Here is an 18,895-nt window from a genome sequence, read left to right as displayed (position 1 = left end):
GGATCTGGATAGCAGCAGGGTGGGGGCCCCACCTCAGGGCTGCTGCTTCCATATGAATATGCAACTTTTCATTTAAGTGGTGTTTAAGGGGCTGTTTTGGGGTGCCCTGATTTCTGTAGCTGCTACAGAGAAATCAGTTTTGTCGCATCACTGTCCCAGGTGATGTTGTCTCTACCCAACTCCCACCTCCCTTGTGGCTCTTCAAGCTCTATTTCTTGTGTACCAAAAGAGTAGGAAGATTACACGCTTTCTTCACGAGCGGTGTTGTAAATACCAGGGAAGAAGCTCTACAGCCTCTCCTGCATCTCCCAGACCATCTCTCTCCAGCAGTCACTGGCCAATGTCCCAGTTCATCCTGTCTTTGTGACCAGAGGATTTCCAGATCACTGGCCATTCCTGTTGCTCTCCTTTTGCCTGGTTTTTGTGAGATTACGTTTTTTCCTGGGTGGTTCTGCATCCCAAAAAGAGAGAGTTTTAAACTGTCTGGGAGGGTTTCCTTACCTGCTCTCAGGTTATCACAGAATCATAGAATCGTCTAGGTTGGAAAAGACCTTTAAGATCGAGTCCCAGCCCTCCCCTCACCCTGTCAAGCCCACCACTTCCCCATGGCCCTCAGCAGCTCAGCTACATGGCTTTGCAATAGCTCCAGGGATGGGGACTCCCCCACCTCCCTGGGCAGCCTGGGACAGGGAGAGACAACCCTCTCAGGTAAAAAGTCCTTCCTAATCTCCAATCTAAACCTTCCGTGGTGCAACTCAAGGGCATTTCCTCTTGTCCTATTACTTGTTACTTGGGAGAAGAGACCATCCCCCATCTTGCTACAACCTCCTGACAGGCAGTTGTAGAGCGAGAAGGTCTCCTGTCAGCCTCCGTTTCTCTAGACTAAACATCTCCAGCTCTTCTCATCAGACTTGTGCTCCAGACCCTGCCAGGCCTGTGTTTTCCTGGCAGCAGGTGGTGGTGGCTTGTGTTCAGCTTGCCAGCAGCTCTTACAGGCATTTCCTGGACAAGCTGTATTTTAGCAGCTCTTTTTTAATCCTGTTGTTATGAAGCACTTATATACTCACTTACCTGTGTGTGGAGGGTCTTCTGCTGCCCCATTGCATCAGGGCAGCCAAGCTGGTCAGAGGAGCCTTCCCTAGATGTCCAGCCTCAGCTGCCTGCCCCTGCCCTGGGAACCAGGCAAAGGGTACTGGGCTCTTCCTGCTGCTGCAGCAGCCCCCAGAGCTGTGGGCACAGCAGGCAGGGAAGCAGCTCCCTACCCTCCCATTCTTGAGCAAGGGCTGGAGTATGCATGGTACACAGTCAGGGGCTTTGCAGGAGCCTGCAGGCTGTGCTGTCACACTTGTCAGTCCCCATCGAGCGGCCCTGGCTTCCTCTTTCTCCCAGACAACCAGGACATGGCACTTAGAGGTGAGAATGCAGCAACACAAAAGAAGACCAATGGCTATTGATTTTAACCAGCAATTTTACTTCAACAAGCAATTTCGGTGGTTGATGTTGTCTGTCCATGTGCAGGTAATGCTCTGGAGGCTGTGTGCTGCCTGTCCCGAGAGCTCCATCAGCTCGAGCAGTTCCGTGCCCTGCACTGCAGGCAAGTCTGTCTCTGCAGCTCAAATGAGAACATATCCACAAATTGAAGTGGTTTTCCCACAAGAGCAACAAAAAAATAACACGAGCAGTCGGCAGAGAATGAACAGGGGAGGCAGCACGTGGAGCCATCGAGGCTTGGTTGCCAAAAGCAAACATCGATGCCGGAACGTGCACCCATCTCAATGACAGCGCTTGGCTCCTGTGACAGGAAGGTGTGACTGACAACTAATGAACTCCATGGGGCATATTTGCTGTTTTGTCGCCAGGATTTGGAACACCTGTCTCTCCCTCCCAGTCTGCCCAAGATGGGGATGAGTACCTTTGCATTTCCTATCACAGTTCCAGGGTTAGTCGAGCAGTGAGCAGATGCAGGTTATCACTGTGACTCAGGTGACAGCGGCTTGGTGGAAGCCCCTGTTCCTCCAGGCAAATACCTGCTGATAAACCAGAGTTGGAATTGAGGAAGGGTATCCCCAAAGGGGCTGGCAGTAAGGCTCAGGCTTTGCAGTCCCCTTCTGAATGCAATTTCCCTTCCAAAAGGGCTTTTGATGGGTCCCAGCAGTCTGGAGGATGGTTCTGGAGAGGGAAGGGGGTCATCGGCAGCTCTCTAATAGTTGGAGACAATTAAGAGAGGAACAGTGATCACCACTGTCAAATGACTGAGAGATAGTTCCCAGCTGAGTACTGCTTGGAAATTTGAGATCTAATTAAAGCAGGCCTTGGATCTTATCATTCTTCCTGCACACTTGGGACAGTGAAATACTGACTGGTGCATCTGTTCTCTATGTGTATTTGATGCAAATAAGGAAGAAGTCTGTAAATACATCAAAAACCATACTTTATTTTATGTATAGCAATACAATTTACATATTAAATAACACTATAATAGAATGATTTGATATAGTTTAACATAACAAAAAGAAGATTCTTCAAGTTACAAAAAACCCCCAAACAAAAACCAAACCAAACCAAAAGATCTCCCTCCAAATCCTCCCTCCCACCCTCTCCCCAAACCAAACACCACATTTTTTTCATCTTTTTTGCTTTTTTTCTGAATGGATCAATGAGACAAATGTATCCAGTGACTGGCTAAGTCTAATTCCTATTGCACACACTGACAATGGAATCCAAAAAAAAAAGAATATCCAACTTTCACAATCACTGCCCCAAAGAAATGACACACGTGGAAATCTTTTTTTGGAGTGTGATGATGGTGTCTCACTACCTCAGTACACAGAAGGGATGTATTCACATAGCCACCACAGAACTAGGAAGGAGGTGAAACTAGAAAAAAATTAGCTTTATATGAAAATATAAAATTCTATGATTATATACCATAGATACAAAGTTCCCAGAAGATGCTTATCCAAGCAACAAAATATTTACAGTTTTTAATGACTTTGCTATTTTAAAAATGAAGGAAAAGAAAATCGGAGTCCACATGAATGCGTCGGTCTTTAGAAACAATGACTGCTTGCTAGTTTCAAATGTCCTAACAAAACAAAAAAAGTCACTACCCCAAATGTTGGAGAGTTGTGACATTGTATAAAATTGACTATCTCCTCTTTTGGAGACGTTTATTCTTAAAACTCAAGACATTTTTCTTGAAATTAATTATCCTCTGTAGAAAATGCTTCCCTTTGCAAAGATTTAACAAAAACACTAAAAACAGTTTAACAGCTAAGAGAAAGCAGAGGCCAAATCTCTTCATTACAGTTCCTTCTCTCTCTATTTTTGCATTCTTTCTCCTTTGATAAGTAAAGCCAATGTAGTTCACATTGTTAGAATGGCAACAAAGAGAAGAGCAAAGGGGTAACATTAAGTGTTGAATTACATCTGTAAAAAAAAACCCAAAGAAAAGAAGAAAAGCAACGCAGTGGATTAAACAAATAGGCATTTTCCCTTCATATAAAAATTCACTGGCACCATTTGAACATAAACTTCAGAACACAAGATCTGATGTCAGAAGACATGAATTTGAGCAAGACTGCTATATCTTTAAGACAACTACTTTATTTTTTTAATTAAGTTGGTTTTGTTTTGCTGAGAATTAGTAGTTTGTATCTTTGGTAGAATTGATATCTATACTTTTTTAGCTTTTAAATAAAATATATCAGCTTAAAAAAAAGATTAAGAAGGCAGTTGTGCTGTATCATAAAGATTCTTCTCCTAATGTTCCAACGTATCACTCTGGGCTCAAGCACTTCAAGCAGTCAGAAACTGGAAAAGCGAGTGACATTTTGCAGATCCTGTAAATGATCCCACTAACCTAGAACAGACCCACAGTACAGAAAGAGTCACATGTGAGAAATAGTTTAAGGGTTTGGGATTTTTCTTTTTCTTGTTCCTAAATTCACATTTGGAAGCAGACACTGTGAAATGCTAAGGACAAATGCTGATAAAATGAGTGTTCCTTAGGCCTTGGTCCTGCAGAAGACTGGGTGCTCAGCTTGCACACTTGAGCAGGCCTATGGGCACCCCCAGACCTGCCTACCCATGCAAAGTTCAGTGCAGGAGAGTTTCTAGCATGGGGCCTTGGGCTGAGACTGTCACCCATTTCAGACGTTACAGTGGCACAGCAGCTTTCCAAGCATTCCCCCTTGGAAGGCTTGGCTGCTCTGATGGGCTCAACGCATACAAGTCATCATTCACACGGTCTGTGGGCACAGTACACATGCAAGACATGGAGAAAGAATATTTCTGAACACGTACTTTGGTCCTTTATTTCCTTATTTCTCAGGGCTGGTGCTGAAGGCCACATTTTATAGTGATGGGATATACCGAGGTTCTAATTTGCAGGCCCAAACCTTGTCTGAGAACTCCTGATGTTGAAAGACATCCTGACCGAACATGGAGAAGTGGTGACAGTGGTGGTAGTGGGGCGGTGGTTGGTGTGACAAAAGCAAGGTTGTGATGAGTGGGACTTTGGCCAGACACTCATGAGAGCATCTCAGCAGAGCTCTACGAGTGCACATCTCACTCCTTGCTCAGCCCCAGGCTAAGGAGGCAAATCTGTGTAAGAGAGCAGAGCTGCAGCTACTTAGAGCAGAACAGATTTGGGTCCTGTGTGTTCTTGATCCTGACCTTCACAAGCAATTCCTCGCTTCATCCGCTTCAAGGCTAATGCATCACTACTGTCTATTGGCTACCTGACTGTCAGCACAGCACTTAACACACAGCTTGAACCCCCCTAAGAAAAAATCCATGGAGAACTCATAGAACATCAGTGTAAATCATTTCCCCGTGGATTAAACCCCAAGCAAGTATTTCAGGTGTGGGAAAATGCCAATGCAAATGCACGGATTTCCAAAGCATCTACCAAAGTTCAGCCCCCACAGCCTTCTTTCATTGATTTTTTTAGAACTTGTGCACAGGTAAGGGATTAAACCAAGGATATTCAGGTGGTGTGTCATGAACCAGTTATCTTCCATCACACCAGTGAAATGAAAAGTAATCAGCTGAAAGTACCGATCAAATCCACCCCTCTTGATGCCTGCAGTAATCTTTGTGTCACTTAGCTCCTGTCAGGGTCTGAATTCTTAACTTCTCTCTACATCTCCCCAGGAACTTAAATACTTCAGATTGAACTGATCCAACTCATCAGAGCCCCTTTGTGCTATCAGCCGGAACTGCTTGGGGCCAGGGTCACTGCTGGGGGTGCAAGGGGGGGCTCCCCCAGCCTCTCACGCTGGTGCACACTGGCCAGCACACCACTCAGCAAATCCTTCCAGCCCTTGTAGGCTGCAATACTCAAAAACTTCCTTCAATGACTCTCATTACTGGGTGTAGAGACTGGAGAGCCAGTCTCAGCTCCTACTAGACATGAACTGACTCCTTGGTGCTGGGCTGTCCCACTGCAATGGGGAGGAAAACTACAAAGCAACCTTTTGAAACATTTTGCACATTTTTTTTAATTGGACTATCTGTTTCTGGACATGGGATTTCCTTACTGGATATATGATACTGTTCAGCATTAGCAGATATTTCCATCACTTGTATGGAGGATTCAACAAACTGAGAAGTAAAAGTACTGAGTAAAAAAGTTGCTGATGAATTCTTAAATACTTTGATGTTGGAATTATTCAATTGTATCCATACTAGAAAGTCTTCTCCTTATTGAAAATTAAAAAGGCCAGCTGTTAGCACATAGCAGTCTGCACAGCTCCTCTGCTCTTAGCCAGGCTCTATCAGCCTCTTACCTCGTGAGGTTCTGAATCAAAATACCTAGTTCCCAACAGAATTTTAAGGAGTTCTCTTTAAGCTTCTTCAGGTGTGAAAATGCACAGAAGTCTCCTCTTAGCTAAGCTTCCTCCCTGCCCTCCTCTCCAACAAAAGTAGTGGGTTTTGCCTGCCAAATGTCTGTATTTCAGCAAGACAGGACTGGCAGAAATTAACAAGTTTACATTTAAATGGAAGAATATGCTGTAACATTCTAACAAGACCTGAAAATGACAATACATGTTTTGCACAGCTGAAACTTGTGAGTAAAGAAACCAATGCTATGTACCTGGGATAGTGCCTTTAACTACAAACCAAACATCAGGGTGGTTGAGATGACAAGATTTCCCTTTCAAGCAGATTCAATAACCTCTCCCTACTCAGCCAAGCTACAAAGGACACAATTAACTTTAATTTGCAGGAGAATTAAGTATGTGCTTCCTTCTTTCGTTAAATAGGGACAGCCTTTGTTGAGTTGTGACCAAATACAACGGAAAAGGGAGCCAGTGAGGATTTATTCTTAAATGCTCCAAACAATAATTCAATTATTTATATAATCTAGGGGGTAACCATTTTGTTGGTGTGGGAGGCAAAACACAATAAGCTAGGTTTGTGCTAAAGAATTAGTCTGGCAAAAAAAAAGAGGGAGAATGTAAATTTATAGGTAGTTTTTTTTTATTAGTTTGCTTCACCAGTAAATATGGATCAGTACTTTATGTTTTAGCACTAAAGTATGAAAATTACACACCTGTAAAAATGGCATCTAACAGTTATGAAATTAAGAAACGCCTGTCATCGTGTAACATACCATTAGGTGTGAGGTCATAGTCAAGAAATAGTAAGGAAATTAATGTGTTTAAAATATTGAATAGCTTAGTAATGTAAAATATTGCTCTACCTTCGATATATCTGAAAATAGGTCCGATTGGGGTCATAGGAGACTTCTCACTGTATTGGCTCTGATGAGAATAAAACCAAGATACTTTCCCATCGTGGGGCTGGTTAAAAACTAAACCTGACGTTTTTCTGAACACATGGGGGAAACTTTGAAAGTGTAAATTCAAAACCTCTCACTGTGTCCCACATCTGAATCACATCTAATTCATAATTGTATTGCATGTAATCAATATATTCCATGTGAAGCAAGTCTTAGGCCTCTGAGTGTACAAAACAGCAATTTGAAACAATACAGGAATCATTGTTTCAGCTCCACAAGGCCATCACGCCTTCACTGCAGCTAATCATCACCTGCCACGTTTTATCAGGAAAGGATGAACACTGTTCATCCACTCCACTGGAATGCAGAACACCGTTACCAAAGCTGTGACGTGATCATTGAAATAATAAATACCATCTGAAGGGCTACAGAATCTGTTGTAGAAAGAATCCACCTGGCCTAGCATTCAAGGTTGAAAGATTCGAGGGTCACTGTAGTTAGCAAAACTTCACTGCATTGAAACAAAACAGAAAAAGCAAATGCTTGTCATGGAATGTCACATCAGGGCTTGTCTTGTATTAGAGTATTATAGGCAGTAACACTGATCATATAGTGCAAACTAGATAAAATTGCGTTTCACTGTGTGAAATAAACAGAGGTGCAAATGCTCAGTAGGATACCATTAAGACATAAAATGGCAAAAAATAAATATCAAAACTTTTATCAGTGTAAAAAAGTAATTGGGTTATTGTATAACCTAGAGTCTGGCAAAAAAGGCCTCAAAAAAGTTCACTCAGTCTTCAGAAGTTCTACAAATTAAGTGCCTTTTCAGGTTTCCAATTAGACAAGAGACTCCATGCTTTCTGCGGGATCAGATTCGTCACTGGCCATCACAGCACCGTTTTTGTCCAGTGTCATGGGACCATTGCCATTTTCCTTAGTGCTGACCAAGCTTAGCATTGCCTTATAAAGAAACTGGTACTGTTCCTGGAAGAGAAAGGACAAGTTATTTCAATCTTTCAAGCATAGGTACACAAACAGCACTTAAATTTGGTGTTTCCAGGGAAGGTCATGGATATTCACTACCAGAAGCACGCATAGAGCAAAGAAAAAGGCTTGGAGAGCAAGTATCTCTGTTTGTCTAGTTTAACCTTGACAACCCAAAATTTCAGTTTTGGGTAGATTACACGAAGATTACACGATTCCTGATATATGACTAAACAGTCCAGGAGGGTAGGACAATACCTGAGCTCCCAGCTCAGCCCCAGGTTGTTCCCTTGTACAGCAGAGCCCTGTGCACCAAGGCAGGTGCTTCTCTGTCAAAGCTCTATCTCCCTGCATCTCTACCTTCCCTGCTGCACACCTTCAGATCACAACATGCCAGGTTTGAATAGCAGAGCATAACTTGGGGATGATGACGAGCTCAAAGGTCCTTCTCTGCTAGGGCTGCCTGTACAGCGACTCACTAACTGCATGAGAAACAAGCTGAACTACAAATCAGACTCATGGTGTGGGTCTGAGGTTTATAAAAAGTGCCAACTGTACAAAAAACCCACCCAGATGCAAACTCTGCATGGTAGCAAATGCAGCAGGGCTCGATAACATATACAATGAGTGTTTGAGTTCATGCTTTTGGTATCAGATGAACATCTTGTAAACTATCCATTTCTATTCCATTTGAAGACTTACAATGTCTGTAAATACTCCAGGTCGCATCAGATTTATCATCTTTGCCACCTGGAAGACATCGACAGCGTTTTCATTCTCCAGCTGCTGGGACAGAGTGGTCAGGGCACACAGCGTTCCTGCTGACACAGCTCCATACCTGAAAAACCACATCAAAATGAGAAGTTACTCAGAAACATGCCCAGGCATGAAAATGTTGATGTAGTCTTATTTGATCACTACAGTTCATCTTTGTACCTATTAAGTGCTTCTTTTATATCAGCTAATTTTTAGTCATTTTAGTTTATAGAAGAAATTTGACGGTACACCAGCCATCTCAGGATATCTGCAGTGTTCAATACAATGAATTCTATCAGCAGAAGAACGTGAGCCATTTAAAAACACTCAGCCTGAAGACTGTAAGACTGAAATCAGTTCTCACATGCCACATGTACTGAAAGCATCTGCACGAGAGCTGAGCGTATTTTAAATTCATTAGTGGGAGCTCGAGCAAAACATAAATGATTAGAAAGAAATGAGACTGCCTCTTCCTCCACATCTGACAATTATATAAAACTAACATGGATATGAGGTGCTCACAAGTAAATGGGGCACGTCTCAAAGTCTTCCTTAGGTCTGATTCATCAGGTAAAGGCAACATCCCTGAGTTGGGCACCCAGGAGACATTAGGGATTCTGAAGAGTTGAGCTGTGCTGTCATTCAGTAAGAACCCAAGCAATGGTTATTTGTCAGGAGTGTGTCCTTCAGGTACTGGTCAGGTAGAAATCTTACTGCTGCTAAATCTGTAGGTGTGTCTGAATCACCAGTGTAGTTGTGTGACACGGGACAGAGGATCCCAAGCAACAGGAGCTCGTAACTGCTTCTGAGGAGCCTCAGCAGTCCTCTACTCTCCTAGTAATTGGGAGGCTGAAATTCTGTCCTGGCTGTGCTATGGGTCTGCTTTGTGACTGACAAAGTCTGTGCCTAAATGTCTCCACATGTAAAAGAGGCCACGGGTGCTGCCTTGCTCTGTAAACTGTTTGCAGAACAGTCCAAGGAAACAAATCGTGAGCGAGTGCTGCAATGCCATCTGGTACCGTAAGATTACCATGAGGATTTTTTACAGCATTCCTGTGGAAATCAAGACATATGCTGACTTAATTTCAGATGATTTTTGCAAACTCAATTTGCCTAGAAATGGGAAACAGAAATCAGATCACAATAGATCTGCTATATTTGATGCAAAGTCTATAGAAAGAGGAGTATAGGGCTTCTGCAGAACTACACAGATGGCTGTGATCATCTACATGGACAGTGGACAAAGTGGTCAGTTTGTGTGCCTGATGGGACACAAGCGAATGCCTCTGAGGGTCAAACAGCCCCCTTCTTCCTTGGGTTGATAACCTCCACCTCTCAACAATTTAAAGGCTTTTCTTGTGGAAAATTATGCAGCAAATCTTTATCTAGTTGCCTACATATGGGCAGTTATATTTAAAAATCTTGACAACTGTCTCGAGTTGGGATTTCTGAACTTCTTTGAAATGTTGTTATTAAGTTCATCCCACCATGTACTTCCTAAATACCACACACATTTAGTATCTGCAAATTGATATATTTGGAATTAATCTGCAGTTGTAATTATTAGTGGATTATGTGATATAGCTGTTGCATGGACTAAAGGGAAATTTTCATTTTCAGCTACATTTGCTTAGACTCCAATGAAAAGCAGAATCCACATTATGTGTCAGGCATAAAAATAAAGTCATTTAATATGACAAATAAACAAAAAAAGCAATTTACAGAAAGAATGACTCAGCACTGTTAGAAATGCAATTTTGATTATTTTTTTTTTCAGAGTCTAGCATGAAATGCCCAAATCAATAATGGTTCTCATTTTGTAAAACATAATCTTAAATACTGCAAGAGTAGCAAAACCTCACTTCAGACTACCCAAAGCATGAATATTGAAACTAGCTTGGAATTAATCAGTGCTGGCAAAAGGCAACAGAGCTTACACTGTGCACTAGACAGGCAGGAGACAGGGGAGAAAAACCTCCTTGCTGCAGCCAAAGCACCATTTTCAGGCGTTGGTTGGGGAAAACCTGTTGCAGCAGCAACACATGGACGTGATGTGAAAGGTCTGTGAGCAACGCAGCCAGCAGCACAGAGGCTGGTCTGGCCACTGAGGTACCAGAGTGTGGTAGTAAGGGTTTTTGCACAGAAGGTGAAGGTTTCCAATAGTTTGCCACTCTTTCTGTTTTGTAGCAATGATAACAGGTCTGCAGGGGAGGTGCAGGTATGGCAGTTGTTTACTTCGGCTTCATGCTCACTCTCAGGGCAACTCAAGCACTGTCACAAATTGGGCTTCCGTAGTATTTGAAAAGCAGAATGGTTCCAGCGAGCACTCTGCCCCTCAGGAAGAGATCCCTTCAAAGAGATCCTGTTAGACCCGGGCTCCAGCTTCACTCTAGTGGTATTTTGCAGCTCCATAATGTGTGCAAAGTCATAATATGCAATGGCATATTTAGCTGCCTTTATAATTGGGCATTCAAGCATAGCTGGGAAGACAATGCTCACCACTGATCTACAAAAGACCCAAGTGTGGGGGCATGCTGGCCCTGTGTTAGAGGGCTCCCACCCTCCCACTTGGCACCATATGGGTCACTTGCAGAGCTTCTGGGGAAGCAGAAGGAGTAAAAATAAATTTGCTCTCATAAAACCCAGGTGCTTTGTCATGAAATACTTCTGCTTCTCATCCTGAGACACAGCTGAGCCGAGCTTCTTCTGTCTTACATGGTACATTAAACCTGACCTGTTAGACAGGAGCTCAAGCTGTTTTGAAATTGGTTTCCATTAGCCTACATTGGGCTGCTTAGAGCCTTATCTAAACCGGGGATGCACTGCCTTCTGAAACAGGTTGTAGGATTTATTTGGGATACTTCCAAGCACAGAAGAACTCAAAACGCTTACAAAGCAAACACATCCCCGCTTTCTGCGTCCACCTAAGATTATGACCAGCATAAAAACTACACTAAGCAGATTTGGCTTCAGATGCCAACTGCAAACTCAACCCTGGAAGTTGAAATATCCTGATCCTGTTCCCTAGACCACTAAAGCCCATCTACTCCGTGTGAGAATGGATGCCAGCCTAATGGCCTAACAAGCATCCTGTAGCCAAGTAACTCCTTGGACAATCTGCACAGAAATGGGAGAAAAGAGATGACATACTCATCATGAACTATGGTGGGGCCATCCCTTGTTAAGGCCTCTTCCTTGATTACATTGATAAGTTCAAAGGTACTGCTTATGGGAGCATCTGGGTTTGGCCATTTAGGACACTGAAAGTGGCGGACTTCCAGAACGTAGTCATCCTGCAACGAAAAACCAGCCTGGGCATTAGCTGCTTCATCTCCACACTTACTCACTCCAGGTAGAAAAAGCCTCACTACAAACCAAAAAGATACCTTCCCCTTCCAAACAGTTGATACGGAAAGAAGATGACAGACACACAGTTCTAGCATCTCTAACAGTGAACACTCCAAAATAATGCAACTTCAACAAAAGGCTTAATTGGTACAAGTCCTAGTATTGGAGTTGAGGGTTCATATCCATATTAACCTCTCTCACAGCCCTTAGAGCTCAAAAGCCAAACAGGAGAAGAACAACCAAGGAATTAGAATTTTAAAGGGCTTGCAAACTAAAGTTTTGCTGCAATCCAGATAGCAAACCAGAGGCAAATTTTACAGCCCAAAACATTTGCTTACATAAAACCCCTTAATTAAGACTCCCAAGGAATTCAACCATAAATACTAAATTTTTATAAGCAGAAATGGGACAATAAGCTTTAGTATTTCAGAATGAAAACCCAACGTCTTTGCTTTCAAACAAGACAAACAAGTAATACTACTGTCTCACTAGCTAAAGGAATCTACCTGGAAGTAGATGATGTGAGAGGAAGAAGGAGCCTATGAGAATACTTTCCCCCATGAGCAACACAAACACTTGTGCATTTATTTACAGGTAAATCCTTTTCAAAACTGTTTCTGAACTCTTCTCCTTCCATATTTAAAAGGCATTAATAACATTCTGGTGAAAAGCCAAGACCCATGTTTGGAGGTTGGTTTTACCTGGGTAGCTTCAAGGATAAAGTCATGGATGATAATTTGCTCTTCGTTAGAGAGGCACAGTCTGTCTTTGCTGATAAGGGTCACAGTAAAGGCCTCACAGTTCATGGATTCCTCGCGACTTGGCCAGTACACAAACTCATCTTCTGCCTGGAGGAATGAAACAACACACTACTGCAGCCTTTCAGATACCTCCTGGGTGACTGAAAAATCCAGTGGATCAAAAAATTGGTTTGATAAATAGAGATGATCAAGAGCTGACCTTTACAAACCATTTCTGTCTAAACCAAATTTACTATCACAGTAAGCAGTGAGCCTGCCAGATCCTTCCTTTGTGTATCCAAACAGGTAATGTCTGCTTTTTAATTGGTTTCACAGGGAAATGGTTGTCTTAGCTCACTCATACTTAACCTTTATGTTGCATCCCAAGCTTTATTACCTCCTGCCTACACTGTTTTGCATGAAAGTCAGATATCTGGTAAGAAAAAAATCACTGACCTTTAAAAAATAATTGGTTATTATTTTTAATTTGTGTTTATTGTGGGCTAATTCAAAATTCAAGGTCTGTGGATCAGGTCTAGGTACAATATTGATGGATACTTAGGTAAGGCTTGAATTTTTAGGAGCGAGTGGGAAGGAAGAAACCCAAATATTCTTAGCCTTGAAAAAAACCCCACTGGCTTAAGTTAATTTCTCAAGCAAAACTCCTCTACTGAAGGGACACTAAAATCTCAGGGAGGCTGTAAAAGGTGGAAGCAGCTCAGTGCTGAAGTAGCCTAACTGACAGGATGGAGATAACACACTGTCAAAGGTATTCTTTAAAAAAATAACTGTGAATTCCTAATTTACTGCAGAGGGAGGAAATTAGGCTTCATCACCACATACATGCAAAGCCTGTTTCTACTCTGGGCTTCAGGGGTCTCCTGTGCCTGCAGCATAAGCACAGAAGCTGCTCTGGCAGCATGCACAGCCCTATGTGCCTGTGTCTCTGAGCAACTCGTGCTTTGCTTGTGAAAAAATGTGAGCTACAAACCCACTTCATGCTGCTGTGGCCAAGAGCATGTCTCTAAACCCAGGCTTCCGGGGGCCTGGAGCCTTGATGCACATGAAATGCAAAATACTGTTTAGATCTGGACCTTAAATATGGGCCTTAAGGTCATAAGTCCTCTGAGCACCCTGACAATTCTGCCCTCCCTCAGCAGAGGTGCTGGCAAGCGGTGGAGTATTGCTGGACGCAGGGATGGGACGGGTCCTGGCACAGGACAGGCCCTCATATAGCAGGTAGTTTGCATTACTGCATTATTGCCTTCTGGCATTACATCTTCAGCACACTGATGCTGTCTCAGTCCTGTGCCACCTCCCCTTCCCAGCCAACACAACCCCCACCAAACACTGCACACAGATGCCACTGTCCCGGTGGCCACACTCCACGATGGGGAAGGCGAGAGAAGGGACCGGGCATCCTTGCAAGGGATGTGATGAGTCCAGCATTCCTCCTTTACCATTTAATCATTATTGTTCTGCAGAGCAATTTCATGTACTTGTAAAGACAAGATCAGCCTCTTCATTTCCACCTGACACGCTCTCATTTCATTAGTGCTTTCTGATTCGATCGGCTTTCTCTGAAGGCTCTTTGCTTGGCAGTGCCTGCAATTCCTTTCAGCGCACCACACACAGGAATCATATTGACTCCTGCCTCTTTAGTAGCCCCTCATGACTGCTATTTTCCTGCTGTAATGAAGGTGGTTTCTCTTCCACTCTCAGCTACAATTGTCTGTTCACCTCAGTGATGCGTGCATGAGAAAAACGAACCGTTTAGTTCTTAATCCTTTTCAACACGCCCTCCTGAGACATGCTAGTAAATCTGGAAGCAGTGATTAGCACTTCACCTGTGTCTCCTTATTCCTTCTCTCTCTGTCTCATTATTTCCACTTAAATTAACATACCTGTTTGCATTTAACTTTCATCAAAAACAGCATTTGTATTCTTGCACAGCTGTAGCCCTGCATGGCCTGAGTCAGCCCCAGGGAAAACAGCCAACTATCCTACTCATCCTGCTCCATATTTCTGCTCTTCTAAAAGTCCTGGTGGCCCTGGCCATTCAGTAATCTCAGTGCCTTCCATCCTGCCAGCCAGGCAGCCCTCAGGGGTTTTGCAGAGGTCCCAGGTTATCATAAAATCTTTTTGGTTGGAAAAGACCTTTAAGATCATTGAGTCCAAGCCCTCCCCTCACCCTGCCAAGCCCATCACTAACACATAGCCCTCAGCACCTCAGCTCCACGGCTTTGCAATAGCTCCAGGGATGGGGACTCTCCCATTCCCCTGAGCAGCCTAGAACAGGGGCTGACAACCCTCTCAGAGGTCCTTCCTAATCTCCAATCTAAACCTCCCTTGGAGCAAATGGAGGCCATTTCCTCTTGTCTTATTACTTGTTATCTGGGAGAAGGGACTGACCTCTACCTCACTACAACCTCTTTCCAGGTAGTTGCAGGGAGTGATCATGTCTCCTCTCAGCCTCCTCTACTCCAGGCTGAATAACTTCAGTTCCCTCAGCCATTCCCTTTCAAACTTGCTCTCCAGACCCTTCTCTGGACACACTCCAGCCCCTCAATATCTTTCTTATAGTGAGAGGCCCAAACTTGATAGAATGAGAGAATCACAGTGATCACCGGTGTGCTGCCTGTCAGCACTGTGGTCCATCCAGCCCAGTACGTCTTTCCTAGGGGTGATGGCAGAGAGCAAGAAGCAGGCCCCACATCTCAGAACTTGCCTCTTAGCAACAATCTCACGGCAATGTTTGAGATGGTGGCTCAAAAACTGGCTTTTGCTTTCAGCCAGCAGTGGTGGCCAAGGGGCCGAGCGAGTGCGGGCCGTGCCGGGAGAGAGACGTGGGGCTCACCAGGCTCTGGTTGTCCGGCAGCATGACGATGATCTGCGCGTTGTGATCCCAGATCATCCGCCAGAAATCCTTAGTCGTATGGGGCAGCGGGTGCTGGGTTATGATGAACTCGTTACTCCTGTAGTAGCCCTTTTGCAGCAAAACAAACCATACAGTTACTTACTGCCTTCCCTGCTTTTAAAGCATTAATTTCATCTTTGGGGACACATAATGACCCCGTTTCATTTAATTCCACAATATTTTCACACAGACCATAATTTCATTAACTCCATTTCTGCAGAGTCCCTGTTGCTTTCATTTACTCTAACCCCAGTCTTTATTTCACCGTGTCTCACAGAAATACACATTCCCTCTAAACGCATCTTGTATTTAATTTTTTTAGGCAACAATCTTTAATAAAACACAGCTAATAGCTTTACATTATGGGGAAGGTGTTAAGATCTCATCTGTTAACACACAGCCATTACATACAGAATTAAGACAATTATAGGCATCTGGTATTTAGCACCTTACAATTGATTTTACTTTGTAATTAGCTGTTGGCTTCCTCACCATGATATAAGAGGCATTAATGTAATCTGTTCCCTTCATTCCAGGCAGCGGTGCCAAGCCCACTCTAGCACGCTCAGCTATAAGATTGAAACAGAAAAAAAAAAGAATCAGAAAGGGAAAATAAAGAAAGAGAGATCAAAATCTGGTCATGGCACAATGCAGAAAGTACGAGCTTCTCAGACGTTAACAAACCAAACAGCGTGCAGCTCCCATCTCCCCCAGGAGCAGGCCAGCACTTTAACTGCGTTAAAGCATTGCCTGCTAACACAGGATATAAAAGAGAATGTTGCACAATATTCCCACAAGGACAAAGTAATTTCAGGAATCAAATTTTACTATAGCAAAGATTTTCACAGCAGGCTGAATTATCAAATAACAGTATATGCAGTGATAACAGGGGATTTCAGGTAATTCTTGACTCTAGTATTCCATTTGTCTCCAGCAGCACACAAACCCAGCTGATTTATTTTGTTTTCCCTACCACTCCGTAGCGCTACCATCGCTCACTCCTCCCAGCTGGAGGGTGAGACAACCTCCAGGGACAAACCCCTTCCTAACAGGTCTTCACCCAGAAGCCTGTGTGTGTTCTTCAGCAGATCTACACCTTTCTGTGTTGGAAGGCTGAGTTCAACAACATCCTCAAACCGACTGGGAGGCTGCTGGTGCCAAACCGAAACCGCAGCAACTCCATGGCACAAAGTGCAATCATACAGATTGTTTCTGCCCCATCCACCTTAGGGTTTAAGATATATCCTCATGACTTCCCTTTTCATTAGCAAACTTCATGATGAACCATATCTGTGCCATTATTGTTTTGTGCTAGCTCCGTTATCACCTGTCCCGTATGTCCTTTGCTGTGATGGGCATGTTGTGCCCATGCTTGGTCTGGTGCAAATTCACAGAGCTTGGCAACTGTGCACAGATTCCATATTTATAGCTTCACGTTATAGCTTCACATTAATAGTTTCCCAACTGTGGCCTCAGGCATTAAATACCCTCAAATCTGGGGAAAGCTCACAAGCAGAAATTGAGTGTAGCAGCTGAATTACAAGCAACTTGTGTCAATTGCACTGGGAGATCTCACCTGAGCTGGGGAGCCACATGAAAGTAATTCTCACAGTATCAGATTTATCCCCTACCTAAATATTCAAATTCCTAAGCACTGCGAATTAACACTTCACTTGGACAGTATAGCTGGCTGACACTGTCACTGTTTTCTTTTGTTCAGTTTCATCAGGGTAATTCTGAAAAACAAGACTTCTTGGCCTGAACAAAAGATTACATTTCCACTTCCTGGTGGCTATGCCTCTCCATGCATAACACCGGGAGAATTCAGCACAACAAGTTATGCTAGACAGTAATCAAACCCAAGATGTGATCTTACACGGCACGACTGATGAGTTCCTGTTCTTCTCTTTGTTGCAGTCTTTCTGAGCACTGAAGCATTCCACGTATTTTGCATTACACTGTGTAACCAGCTGAAAGAGAATAAAGTAGCGAGTCAGTCCTCACAGCGCACTAAATGAAGAGAAGAGGTTTCTTTGCCAACTCCTGCGAAGATGCATCGGTAGAAGAATAAACTGCATTGTTAAACTTGTTTAAAGTACTCAAGATGCCAATGGAAATCATCTTTTTCATACAACATGTTTAATGGATAAAAAGATCTCTGCAGCAGTCAGCTCTGAAACATCGTGAAAATGAAGTTCCACCAAAATATATTTTCACAGAACACTAGGTTTAGTTATCTTTGAGAACAGACTTGCAGATATGCTCAGTCAGAAGCAAGTCTCAAGGAAGAAATCTAGCAAATTAAAACAACAAAACTTTTCTGTTTTCTTCTAAAATAAAAGCCAGATCATTCCTGCAGTGTGTCTTTTTTTTTTTTTGTCAGGCCTTTGGAGAATCCACCACACTGGCATTTGAAATGAGAGGCCGTGGGTTACAGTCTCTGGTCGGCCAAGCTCATTCTGGGCTGCTTATGAGGCACAAAGAAAAGTCAGGGAGGCAGACCTGTATTTCAATATTCTCTCTGAATATTCTACCAGAGCAAAGGTGTGGTTTTTTTTCCATCTCCTCCACTAGCAACTCCTTACTCAGCATACTTTTACTCTGAGGTGGTTCAATATAAACTACTGTACCAGGGCACGAGCACGAGTTATTTTCTGCTGGCCCTGCGGTAGTAGCGGAAATGAGAGATTTAATAATTGCTGCTGGTCATGTCCCAGTTTCAAATGCACTCTAAACAACACTCAACTCATCTACACACTTGCACAAGCCTCATTAGAAGTTACAGGGTTTCTCAATACCTGTGCAACGTTGGCAGAGAAACTACTTTCTGAAAATGGCACTTAAGTTTTTGAAATTTGGCTGCAAGTAATTAGAAAATATCCTGAAACACCTAACTTAGTGTTGCTTGGGAAAGTGTAACTCTTTTTTTTTAACAAGAAATCTTTTTCTCCTGCTACCTTTTGTGTGTTTATGCATGCACTTGCTTCTGTAATTTAGTAATTAGGCATCTGGAATGTCTTGACTGACGGAGAAGTACTGAGATTTCTAAAAGTGAATTCAGAGAAGAGCCTGTTCATTTTTTGAATAGCTTGGCACCTGGTGTAACTTAACAGTTTCAGTTCCTTAGGTAGTTATTAACTAAGTTTAGCTGTGAAAACAGATGTTACATATAATCTTCTAATGATGCATGGTCTCACGAAATATTTTAAATGCATTCAGATAAAATGCAATCAGAAAATCTTAGGTTTCAAATAGGAGAAAATTTGCTTTGACCAGGATGAAAGCAGCTCTGAAAGAGCAGGGAAAAGCAGCAAGCAAAGTTATTATCGATGAAAAGTAGTGATGTGTTTCTTGGTCTTAAAGCATTTTCAGTTCTTTACCTACAGTGCTGAAATAGTA

General features: G+C 43.0%; 1 protein-coding gene across 1 annotated transcript in view; it reads right to left on the bottom strand.

The window, feature by feature from the left end:
- Positions 1-2,477: 2,477 nt before the first annotated feature.
- PTPRG (protein tyrosine phosphatase receptor type G) overlaps positions 2,478-18,895 on the bottom strand; it is a 407,362-nt gene continuing 390,944 nt past the window's right edge. The window contains exons 23-29 of the mRNA XM_062008042.1: positions 17,373-17,466; positions 15,989-16,065; positions 15,437-15,565; positions 12,541-12,687; positions 11,642-11,784; positions 8,438-8,573; positions 2,478-7,735 (exon numbers count right to left, since the gene is read on the bottom strand). Of these exons, the coding sequence (XP_061864026.1) occupies positions 7,589-7,735; positions 8,438-8,573; positions 11,642-11,784; positions 12,541-12,687; positions 15,437-15,565; positions 15,989-16,065; positions 17,373-17,466 (873 nt within the window). The 3' untranslated portion in view covers positions 2,478-7,588. The remainder of the gene's footprint in view (positions 7,736-8,437; positions 8,574-11,641; positions 11,785-12,540; positions 12,688-15,436; positions 15,566-15,988; positions 16,066-17,372; positions 17,467-18,895) is intronic.

The sequence above is a fragment of the Colius striatus genome, chromosome 15 (genome assembly GCF_028858725.1).
Source record: "Colius striatus isolate bColStr4 chromosome 15, bColStr4.1.hap1, whole genome shotgun sequence".
NCBI lineage: Eukaryota > Metazoa > Chordata > Aves > Coliiformes > Coliidae > Colius > Colius striatus.
Note: the sequence above shows the minus strand (reverse complement) of the source record. Positions and strands in the feature narration are given on the sequence as shown.